This window comes from Saccostrea echinata, unplaced genomic scaffold, assembly GCF_033153115.1.
Source record: "Saccostrea echinata isolate AGI-Se365-2 ecotype Australia unplaced genomic scaffold, CSIRO_AGI_Sech_v1 ptg000019l, whole genome shotgun sequence".
In the NCBI taxonomy this organism is placed as follows: Eukaryota; Metazoa; Mollusca; class Bivalvia; order Ostreida; family Ostreidae; genus Saccostrea; species Saccostrea echinata.
The window spans coordinates 2259668-2272117 of NW_026889768.1; the positions used below are offsets into that span (position 1 = coordinate 2259668).

The 12450-nt window shown below is 35.2% G+C and overlaps 2 protein-coding genes across 2 annotated transcripts; one reads left to right on the plus strand and one right to left on the minus strand.

The window, feature by feature from the left end:
• Positions 1-332: 332 nt before the first annotated feature.
• On the minus strand, positions 333-7268 carry LOC133189734 (beta-lactamase domain-containing protein 2-like). Its single transcript, XM_061325134.1, has 9 exons — positions 7183-7268; positions 6868-7006; positions 6117-6308; positions 4679-4778; positions 3839-3944; positions 3620-3742; positions 2025-2182; positions 1500-1757; positions 333-901 (listed from the first exon to the last, which is right to left on the minus strand). Exons 2-9 carry the CDS (start codon positions 6978-6980, stop codon positions 644-646), a joined length of 1308 nt encoding a protein of 435 aa, XP_061181118.1. The 5' UTR covers positions 6981-7006; positions 7183-7268; the 3' UTR covers positions 333-643.
• Positions 7269-7681: 413 nt separating this feature from the next.
• LOC133189735 (ATP synthase subunit delta, mitochondrial-like) lies at positions 7682-12029 on the plus strand. Its single transcript, XM_061325135.1, has 4 exons — positions 7682-7855; positions 10634-10787; positions 10964-11052; positions 11790-12029. The coding sequence occupies exons 1-4, from the start codon at positions 7715-7717 to the stop codon at positions 11919-11921; spliced, it is 516 nt and encodes a 171-aa protein (XP_061181119.1). The 5' UTR covers positions 7682-7714; the 3' UTR covers positions 11922-12029.
• Positions 12030-12450: the final 421 nt, after the last annotated feature.

Consider the following 12450-nt stretch of genomic DNA (forward strand, 5'->3'; position numbering starts at 1 on the left):
GTGTTGGACAAGTACTATACAATTCTTCTTCTAGTGACTCTGACCATGATAAAATGAATTGGATTATGGTTGAGAACACTCTCATGTTATTAGAGTACAATCTTTCCTGTTTCTCCATTACATTGTTTTGGTGTAGAAACATTGCACAGACTGACAAAGGTGATTCCCATATCTTCTTTTATATGTCTACTTAAGTGGTGTGTAGTTGTATAACTCAGATATGTCACTTATGTTTTAAATTGCTTTCTAGAAAAGAAAACATGATGATTGAGATATCAAGGAAATATGTATATTCAGAATCAGTAATCATTTAACACATGCTTTTAAATTTCAATTTATTGTCAACAAATAATTTTGGTTATTGGGTATAAAATTCAACAACTGTATAATCATAAAATCAGTTAACAAAGCTTTGAAAATCATGAATAAATTACGTTTTTATTATTTACACTTAGGTACATATAAACCATATAAAAATATAGGTCCTGTGCTTCTAAGTATGATAAAACTTTTTACAATAGTTCTCAGCTGTCCCTGAGGAATATTGCATCTCTGAGGCTGTACATATTTATATCCTTTAGCCTCTCTTAGAACACATTTAAGAAAATAATGGAATATATATGTATACAGAAAAAAAAACCAATCACATTTTGCTGGAACTCTGGGCTTTCTTATAATCCTCATACAGATACAAAGTTTTCCTGGGGACGCGGATATTTTCTATCTGATATATACACTTATAAAGTGCATTGTACATTGATGGCCAGCGTTTGTCTGCATCAGCCCCAGCACGGGATGTGGGGTCTAGGTGACTGGTGGCGTATGCCAGCCCCACTCTGTAGGTGGTGTCCGCCAGCCCCATCTGTCCTCCATATCCACCATGGCCAAACATAAACATTGTCTAGAATAAAGACAAGAACATCTATTTCAATTAAATAGAAAAATATCTCAATTTATCATGTTTACTCCTTTATGCAGTGGATATAGCTCATAGGATATAATTTTCATATCCACCACTGTGATATTACAATGGGTTTTGAATGAATTTGATCAAATAGTGTAGATTTACATATATGAAATAGTGTAATACATGAAACAGCTACATGTATGTATAAAACATGTGATAAAAAGAACATCCAATGGTTTGTGGTTGGATATGATTTTTTATCCAACTTGTGTGTTTTTATCCCTTCGCCAGGGCTCAGGGATAAAGACATACAACTTGTTGGATAAAAAAATCATATCCAACCGTAAACCATGGGAGATCCCATACATGTATGTTGATTGTACTATAAATGTAGTAGATGCATTTTATTGAAAAGAGTAGAAAACTTGTTAAATATTTGGCACATTATTTTTCCCATTTACACTGTTACAACACAAGGTATTTAAATCAAGTTTTAATGTACACTTCTTTTATAAATACAATTTTCATCTGCAGTATCGTTTCACATAATTCACTGAAGTAAAATTGCCAATAGTCAGCAACACCCACTCACAGGCTTTCCTTGTTCCATTACTGGGAATATCATCATCCCATAGCTCCACATTCCATCCATGCTAAAGGCCAGATCATACCCACCACTCTTTATCCGCTGGAATCTATCCACCGAGTCCTGGGAGAGCAGTCGCTTCCCATGCCATACCCCACCCTCCCCTAGAATAGCATGGAACTTGGCCATGGACTCTGCTGTCCCATGACCACATACAGACCCTACTGGGAGCACTCTGATATCTGGGTCGTTCATCCTCCGAACCTGGAAAAAAATTGCCAGTAATGAACTCAAATCTGTTGAACTTTTCCTCAGTAATGGATCTTCACCTATTGAAAAATCAATCTAACATGAATTTTAGAAAAGCAAATTACTATACATGAAAATTTTTCAATATATGTTGTTGGAGAGAAAATTTAAATACTCAAAATCATGAACTGAAATAGTGTAAAAGCTACATGAAGATTTTTAAATATGTATCTGTCAGTAAAGCTTAGGGCCATTGTTGTCCCTAATGATTTCTCGTCTTACCCCGATGAAGTCTGTGGGGTTCCCTCCTGTTAGCTGTAGAATGCTGAGGTCACCTTTGAAGTTTCTGATATACTCCTCCTGATCAAAGCTCTTCATCATCACTATACGAGGTGCTCTGTACTGCTTCTCATATGGAAGACCAATGTGGAAGTCAAGATCTGTAGAATGTTCGAAACTTTTAAAATCAATAAATTAATAAATTTTGTTTTATTTGTAATAATTGCAAAGCAAACAAAGGTTGTATGGAATGAAAATAGTTTCCTCTTGACTTGAAAGTAGGGATGTCAACGAATAGTCGACTATTCGACTATCAGTCGAATGGACCGACGATCGAATAATGAAACGACATTCGAATATTATCATAATTAAATAAATGCAATAAAAGAGTGATGGTATTCTCATCACAAAATTGAGAAACCGTCTTTCCTCAGAGACAGTCGCTAAGATAATTTTCCTAAAAAAAAAAAACGGTTGATTTTCCATGTACGTATAGAAAGTACAGTAATTATAAGTGCTTCACTACTGCCGCGTACTGCGGGATTTATTTATCAGTAACTGCCTGTGTTGTTTTTGTAATTAATTACCCACCAATTTACTAGGTTTTGTTTGTAAAATTATAAATTGGACTTGATCTTATACCATGTACCAATTATTTTTTGTTATTTTAAGATTGCTCAAGCGCAAGGAAGAACCATAACTGTGATATGTTTTGACACATCGATAATTACATGTATCAAAACAATTCGCTTACATTTTAAACTGTATAAGGACATTTTGATAGTCTGAGCAAACAATAATCGAATAAGCAGTATCTACCTGTTTAACATTTTACAGGCACTTGACGTGTGGATAATGTGAGATTGACCCCCCTCTCCCCCAATTTATTTCATAAAAATCTTTAGAAAATATCTCCTGGCAATTTTTTTCTTTGCTTACTTAAATAAAAACTGACTGCATGTACAAACCGATTTACGAATTCTATTGACGGGGAAATCATACATTTTGGAAAATTAGGTTTTGAAATTCAAATAATCATGCTATCCACGCGTTACGTTGCATAAATTTTGATGTTACTTCTTAAATAGATTTAAGTAAAAGGGTTTCTGAATTATAAATAAATCATGTACCACTGAAGTTTCAAATACAATTTTATTTTCAGGAAATGTTCCGAAAATATTCGACTATCGTTCGAATAATGCAATCGAACAATCGACTAAGGAAAATAAATATTTTGACATCCCTACTTGAAAGTAATGATATTTTTGCACGAATTCAATATTTGTTATGAGTGTGCTTTGCTGTATCAATTGCAGTTTGAAGATCATTTTTTTAATAGAGCTTTGTTAGATGTTCATGAAACAACAGCAACAGACCTTCCCTGGACATCAACTTACCAAGCATCAAGACTCTTTCTCACAAAGTTTAAAAGAGACATACCGGTATATATATATATATATATATATATATATATATATATATATATATATATATATATATATATATATATATATATATATATATATATATACTACACAAATAATGCCCTCTTCCCCTTTGAATTTTCAAATTTAAAGCAGAATAAAAATGTTACACACCAAATGGTACTGCCATTTCTTCACAGAAATACTGTGATAGGCTCCTCTTTTGGGGGTCCACTCTTCTGACAATTTGATCCAAATATAGAGCAAAGGTGATAGGGTGGTACCCATGGTTAGTGCCTGGAATAGGGAAAGATTTTGTTTTTTTTTCAGTTCTGAACATAAATAATAGTTGTTGCTTAACTTATCATGTCAGTATGCTATAAATATCCTCACCAGGAGTCCACAGTGGTTTTTGATTGGCAAGTATCCTCCCGAGCTTGTCAGGGTCGTCCTTAGACATGGCCATTGTGAACTTCTCCTCTGTACATGATAACCCGGCCTACAGGTAAGACAGGGAACATTAAACAACCCTGTGTACAGGTAAGACAGGGAACATTAAACAACCCTGTGTACAGGTAAGACAGGGAACATTAAACAACCCTGTGTACAGGTAAGACAGGGAACATTAAACAGCCCTGTGTACAGGTAAGACAGGTAACATTAACAACCCTGTGTACAGGTAAGACAGGGAACATTAAACAACCCTCTGTACAGGTAAGACAGGGAACATTAACAACCCTGTGTACAGGTAAGACAGGGAACATTAAACAATCCCTGTGTACAGGTAAGACAGGGAACATTAAACAACCCTCTGTACAGGTAAGACAGGGGACATTAAACAACCCTCTGTACAGGTAAGACAAGGAACATTAAACAACCCTGTGTACAGGTAAGACAGGGGACATTAAACAACCCTGTGTACAGGTAAGACAGGGGACATTAAACAACCCTGTGTACAGGTAAGACAAGGAACATTAAACAACCCTGTGTACAGGTAAGACAGGGGACATTAAACAACCCTGTGTACAGGTAAGACAGGGAACATTAAACAACCCTGTGTACAGGTAAGACAGGGAACATTAAACAACCCTGTGTACAGGTAAGACAGGGGACATTAAACAACCCTGTGTACGGGTAAGACAGGGAACATTAAACAACCCCTGTGTACAGGTAAGTTAGATATAGAGGGAGACAAACAATACCTATCTACAGCTAAATATGTCTGCTACCTACCCTGTTTGTGATTAGTGTTTCCAAGGTGATGTCTTCTTTCCCATTGGCTGCAAACTCTGGCCAGTATTTACAAACCTTTTCCGAATAATCCAGGAAACCTCTGCAAATGATAATTGGCAAGCAATGGGTAAATAAAACTCATTATTTTTATCTAGACCACAGATACAGAAAGTACTTAGTAATAAAAGATAAAACATAAACATAACTTTCAAGCAAAGCCTCATAGTTCCTCTATATACATACAACTATTACAGTTATCTCCCCTAAAAGCACCACTTACGAATACATGTATATATAATATCTAAACACAACCTTTATGATGAATCAACTCATGTCCACAAAACTATGATTATTTTGTATGTGAACCAGGGGTAGACAAATAGAAATTTTCAGTACTTGCCCTCGGACAGTTTACCATCGTAAAATTACTTATCCTACCATAAAATATGTTTGCCCCACCTTTCTCTGAAATAACTCAAAACTAAAAATTATCATTACATTTAGGATCAATCTTGACCCCAAATCACTTAACTCTCCCACGGAGAAATTAAGGGGGAAATTTCTAATTCTAGGGAGACTTCCTTGCGTCTGCGCTGTGCATTGATTATTAAACTTAAAATTTTAAATACATGTACATGTCAATGTATATACATGAACATACTTATACATTTCGCTGTATTTTTTAAATGAAAACAATACACCTGTATCTACATTATTTTATTATGAAAAACACTCCTGAGTGTCAATTAAGGGTTCGACTTCATGACTGTGTGTGTTCCCCAGTCAACACCTCCAATTTAATAACAGCAACATGTGTTTGTACCATGTGAATTTCACATTTTGACAATAAAAAGGTCCAAAATACTCTTCAACTTTTTTTGATATGACATCAATACCTGCCATGTTCTTCTTCTTGTGTATATTTTATCACGACATGAATGGGTAATTCTAGAGGTGTTCCTACCGCGTATTGGATGTAGTGGTCAATGTACTGCATTGAAAACAGATACTCTGCTGTGATTCATTATATTTAACAGAGGTAAAACAAAACAACATTTGAGTATATGATTTGGAAAACCACTTGTCCGTGGGCATGCAGGTACCAGTTATCAAATAACTTGTACGCCAACAAAATTGGTTGTCCCGGGCATCAGGCAATGCTATTTGTCTAGCCCTGATGTGAACAGAGAATTCAGTATTGTCAATATTGGTATTATCTTACCTATCTACCAGGTGAGCAATAACTTACCTGTCTACCAGGTGAGCAATAACTTACCTGTCTACCAGGTGAGCAATAACTCATCTGTCTACCAGGTGAGCAATAACTTACCTGTCTACCAGGTGAGCAATAACTTACCTGTCTACCAGGTGAGCAATAACTTACCTGTATACCAGGTGAGCAATAACTTATCTGTCTACCAGGTGAGCAATAACTTACCTGTCTACCAGGTGAGCTATAACAGTTGCTGAGGGAGATTTTGTTGTGGAATAAAAACATGGCATGAGATCTTTCTTCCACTTGACCCTGGACTTTCGATCAGCGTATCCTCCCCAGATATTTACCACAAGTTCCCCCCTGTAGTATGCTGCAAAAGTCCCCCCTCTCTCAATGTCATTCTCCAGATTATACCTGTTTATCATAATCAATAATCTAAAATTACCACAGTTCTCTTTCTTAATCCCTTACATAGTATCCCAGTTTCACTGAGGCACAGAATTACCTATATATCAGGGACGTATTATACTAACGGGATAAGCAATTTCTTCAATGCTTTGTTTATATATATGTTTATATGTAGTTCCATAATCTCAATAAATATTGATGGGTATCGCAAAAAATTTAGTATCGCGATAAATCACGATTTTCCCCCAAAATATCACAATATTATCATGATATTTTTATACGCAAATTTTACTATAGTTTTAAATGAATATCCATAATTTTTCTTACAAATATGCTCGAAGAATGCAACTTCATTTTTATTTACATAATATAAGCATGTTTGGATGCTAGGATGCCATTCCTTTTCAGTTTTCAACATTTTTTACACTTCCTTTAATTGTAATTCAAAAGTTTGAACAAATAAATGAGTAATTTCTGGAATTTATAGTATATGTACCTAAAATACCATTATTTTAGTCTCTGTATCATGATACGTATCATGCAATTAAAAATCCTATAAACAAACCTGAATACTTCAAAGACTTTCTCAAATCCTGGTTTGACAAATCCATCAATGTGAATTGGCTGTTTTCTCTGAGGTTGTGACATTGTTTTCATTAATGTTAGTCTTCCGCCCATACAAAGTGCCTGTGCATTCTTTTATTCTATATTAAAGAACACAAAAGAAAAAATATTCTACCAGCTACAGAAAACAAACATGCTCCTACAACATACACAGAGCATATTCGATCAGTATATAAAGAACTGCAACTTAATTCAATCACTAAAATTAAGAACCAATTTTGCATGTCTCTTATGTTTTTGAATCAAATATACTTACCCTGATGTATTTTCGAACTACTTTCTGTGTAAATGTCCTTAAATCTCTCTGTATTGGACTGGGACAATCATGGCCTGGTTTCTGAACTTTGGATTCTGCATTACACAGAGTTATCTTTCTTTGTTTCTCCTCCTTTTTAATGAATTAAACAGTTTAATTAGTCATCTGTTCAGGAAAAAAAATTATATATACTCACATTTCTGTCAAAGATTATAACTGACATTAAAATAACAACATTGCTCTCCAAGCCACACTAATATTGTTGAAAGGGGATTTTTTTCTAGAGAGAAATCAGAGCAGAGACACGTGTTTTTTATGTCTCTGATCAAAGCATACTAATTAAGAAATAAATCATTATATTTCTATAAGCGTATCTCAAAATGCTTATTCATATATATAACTCATTAGGGTAACCTTTGTCAAATATGATAGATGAGCTGCTTACTTAGTGCTTCTAGTCCACTGCAATAAAGTCGGGCTCGATATTCGACAATTACTAGAGGTCGCGGAGGAACAGCGAAACCCGGCAGCCATGGCAAGCCTCATTCGGCGTTCTGCGAGAATTCCATCGTTAATTGGCCAATGTTGCCGAGTTTCTACTCTTCAGAATCAACAGAAGAGGGGATATGCTGATGCTTCCAGCTTAACATTCACAATGGCCTCCCCAAATAAGGTTTGATAAAGAGTTCACCTTGTAGAGAAGTTAGCCCAACTTTCCTCAGTCTGTGTTTTACCATATCTGACAGCAAACCGAAACTTTATTTCAACGTGATATTTTAATTTAAGACGTAGTACCGACTTTTTTTAAATGTTCAACTTTTCCTGGCTTTTTTTGGCATGAAACCCTAATGTTTCAGGAGAGCCATAAGAATGGGTGCGTTCAGAGTTCTACCAGTAGTACCAACTTTCAATATACCAATGGTGCAATAATTTGACAACGGTACCAATTGTACAAATAAACCCTGAACGGGTATTGGCATACAAATGTATTGATTTTACCAATGTTACCAATGGGAGTCCAATGGAAACATTGGTAATACTTGATTTTACCAATGTTACTAATGGGAGTCCAATGGAAACGTTGGTAATACTGATTTACAGATTTGTAAACATGTCAAACAGCAAACACCTTGTTGCTGCCCTAATTATACAGCAACAACATTTTCATCATATGTTGAACCTGTCTATCCATCATCTGCACAGCTCAGATTTAATAACTAATCTGTACAAAGAAAGGTCAGATTCCATAACAAGAATTTGCAACTACTATGAGATTACCATTCCTCAATACTCTATTGATGACAATACTCTATTGATGACTTTAAAATGCACTTTCGTCTCACCAGGGAAACTTTTCAATCTACAATTGCAAGACTTATTCGGTCTAAAGAATATACTAAACTTACAGGCCCACAACCAAATCTGGAAAAAGAACTACTTATGTTTCTTTGGTATATTGGTATATCGCCATGTCAATAAATAGTTGTGATGTCATTTACCAATATTTACCACACTCTAGATCGTCTGCAGAAAAATATACCATTGGCAAAAAACATTGGTACCACTGGCATGCCAATGGTAATTAATTTTACCAACAGCAACTTTTGTCTACCAACGGCAGAACTATGAACGCACCCATTGTCTCTAGGGACAGCAGTAGCTGCAGAACTGTAGCGTTATGGTTTTATATTTTAGTCTTTGACCATAACACTACAGATCCCATAATGTAAATTGAGTGCAATATATGGCGCAAGATTTCTGTGCACTTTGGGGATGTATTTCGCCACTTTCCAGCATTGGTCAATCAACGACCTTTCATCCCCTAATTCTAGACATATTCTGTAACCAACCTTTATATTTTATCCATCTCCTAATGGTTTATAGTCGTTATAATATACAGGTTGGTTATAGAGTATGTCTAGAATTAGGGGATGAAACGTCGTTGACTAATGCTGTAAAGTGGTGAAAAACATTCCTATAGTGCGCAGAAAATCTTGTAAATTGCACTTTATTTACACCACGGGATCTGTAGCATTATGCTCAAAGACTATGGTCAAAGACTAAAATATAAAACCATAAAGCTACAGTTCTGCAGCTACGACAGCAGTAGCAAAACACAATATGATTTTTTTTATGTTCTTTATAACGTTAAAGGCATATCACTTAAATGAATTATAAATAGGATCATATTTAAATAAGTTACGTATACACATATGATTTTATTATTGACATTATTAATGTTATTTAATTTGTATGATGGTGCGACTGTTAGGGGGAGCAGAATTGTATATTTATTACTGGATACGTTGTGTACTCTTTTAACTTGGATCTGCCTCTTCAAACTGCACAAGACTCAGTCTAGACTGTGATGTTGCATGACATTGTATGATTGTTGTATATCCATATAATGTAGTCTAAAAAGTGCAATTTTTTTAACAGCAATACTATGCTATCTATTTGCAATTTTGATTAGAGTAATGTGAGTTGCTGTTTTCATTTACGTTTTCTTTGGTTCTTGTAAGAAGGCAGTTTGGCAGTGAGAGGTTTGTTCAGAGGTTACTGCAGAAAAGTTTTTATTGGATCAATGTGCAGTAGTCTGAATTTTCTCTTTGCATAGGCATTGTTGCAACAGCTCGCAGTGCAAGTGCCACTCACTGTGCTTGCAGTGCAAGTGCCACTCACTGTGCTCGCTATATTTATTTGAGATATGGAAGTTTGAGATAACAAAGTGTACTTAAAATGTTAGTTTGATATTTATACTCATCCAAATTGACTCATAAAATTTCACTGACAGGTCATTCCTGTGAGTTTTATAGAAACTCTTTCAAATAAAAGTGTACAGATTGAGGACATTGATGTGACATTGTAGCTAAACCTTGGAAAAATGGATATCCTGATATAGAGTGGCAAATAAGAATAATATTAATGTAAGAAAATTCTGAGCATGTAATTATTTGTTAGGGCTACTGCAGTTGGTGTATACACTAGCCCGAAGGGCATGTGCTGATAAAGAGATTCGGTGAAGACTGGGCAGGTTAGGTACCGGGTATATGTAATCTACCTGGCCCCAAGACCATAAACTGAGAACAGACTTAAGTCAAAATTTCAAATCAATATAACTTTTGAAATAATTTTGATAATGGAACAAAATTTTCATCATATGTTTACACTGGAATATTAAACAAACCTGCAAATTTTTAAGTATGCATGTTGAATAAAACTCAAGATATTCAAAATCAAAATTTTGACTTTAGTATGTTCTCAGTTTATGGTCTTGAGGCCTGGTCACCAAGAACATTGCAGAGAGCTAAGAATGTCAGTGCTCAGTAAAACTGTTAAAGTTTGTGCATTGCCAGCTGCATTGACACCCTTTCCTTCTCATGATAATAAAATCTTTACGATGAAAAAAATAAAGACGATTATAGTCAATTATCTCTCAACTCTTTTTCAGGTTTTTTTCAAAGATGAGGCTGTAAGACAAGTGAACGTTCCCACAACAAATGGAGTGTTTGGTATTCTACCTCAACATGTACCAACGCTCGCTGTCTTACAACCTGGTGTTGTTACGGTGGTTGTTAATGACTCAGACACTAGGAACATATTTGGTAAGTCTGAACATACCTGTTTTCAAAGCAAAGATTTCTGAATTATTTTGAAAGCTATGAAAATTGTACATCTAATACGTATACTCTCAATATTAAATACAGATTTTTGAAAATGAATTATATGATTATAATAAAAACATACAGTTATGTTATTGTCTTTTTCTTTGTGTGTACAGCCAGCAGTGGTTCTCTGACTGTGAACCCTGATGGATCTGTCCATGTTTTAGCAGAAGAGGCTTGTGAACTCTCAGACCTGGACCCCTCAGTAAGTACAGTTACCAGAGAAAAATAGGGTAAACATGTCATATCAGTAAATCACAGACTGGACCCCTCAGTAAGTACAGTTACCAGATAAAAATAGGGTAAACATGTCATATCTGTAAATCACAGACTAGACCCCTCAGTAAGTACAGTTACCAGATAAAAATAGGGTAAACATGTCATATCTGTAAATCACAGACTAGACCCCTCAGTAAGTACAGTTAGCAGATAAAAATAGGGTAAACATGTCATACCTGTAAATCACAGACTGGAACCCTCAGTAAGTACAGTTACCAGATAAAAAAAAGGGTAAACATGTCATATCAGAAATAGGGTGAACATGTCATATCTGTAAATCACAGACTGGACCCCTCAGTAAGTAGTTACCAGAGAAAAATAGGGTAAACATGTCATATCTGTGAACTCTCAGACTGGACCCCTCAGTAAGTACAGTTAGCAGATAAAATAGGGTAAACATATCATATATGTAAATCACAGACTGGACTCCTCAGTAAGTACAGTTACCAGAAAAAAAAGATAGGGTAAACATGTCATATCTTTGAATCACAGACTGGAAACTTAGATATTTATGAATAAAATTAAATCCATGTACATGTATAGTTGAACATGTCTGCAAACATTACAAATACTGAAACTGACAAACTGATGCATTTTTATTTTGAGTCCTTGTTTAGGGAATCCTCTAAACAATTTTTTAACCTTTGATTTTACCCTTGATAGGAGGCTCGTGATGCAATGCACAAGGCCCAGACTGCCAGAGACGCAGCAGTGGAGGCAGTAGACAAGGCCGAGTTTCAGATTGAGGTCGATGCTTACGAGGCCATCCTTAAGTCAGCAGAGTCTAAGAGTTAATTTGTTAAGTAATTAGTGACTGACATTTAAAAGTTTATACAAAACTATGTACAAGAAGTATAGTTTGTGATCATTTCAGTGATATTTAAATAAATAACATCACATTTATTACACGCCTTGATTTTGTGTTGTCTGTCTGCTAATACAGAGCAGGAAACGTTTTACATGTAGGTTTCTAAAGTTTACAAAAGAAAAATTGTTCCAAAAGAATGCCCCAAAGTAGCCCCAAACTTGGTGCGGTTTTTATTGGCGTATTGATAAATTTTGTTCAGATTCATGTCACATTTTTTGACAATACCTACCTTTATGCCAAGTGCTAACAAACTTATCTCAAGAGTCCATGGTATAGTGAAGGACAGACAAGGATTTCCATCCCTCTGACATTTCCAAACGAACAGTCGTTAAAATCATCTGATCATACCTAACTTTGGATTAGTATGAGAGTCTAAAGTTTCTCAAGTACAAAGTTAAAAGAGTTGGCAAGAAAAAAAAATCCTTTGAGTTGTGACATACCTCAGGCCTCTGATCA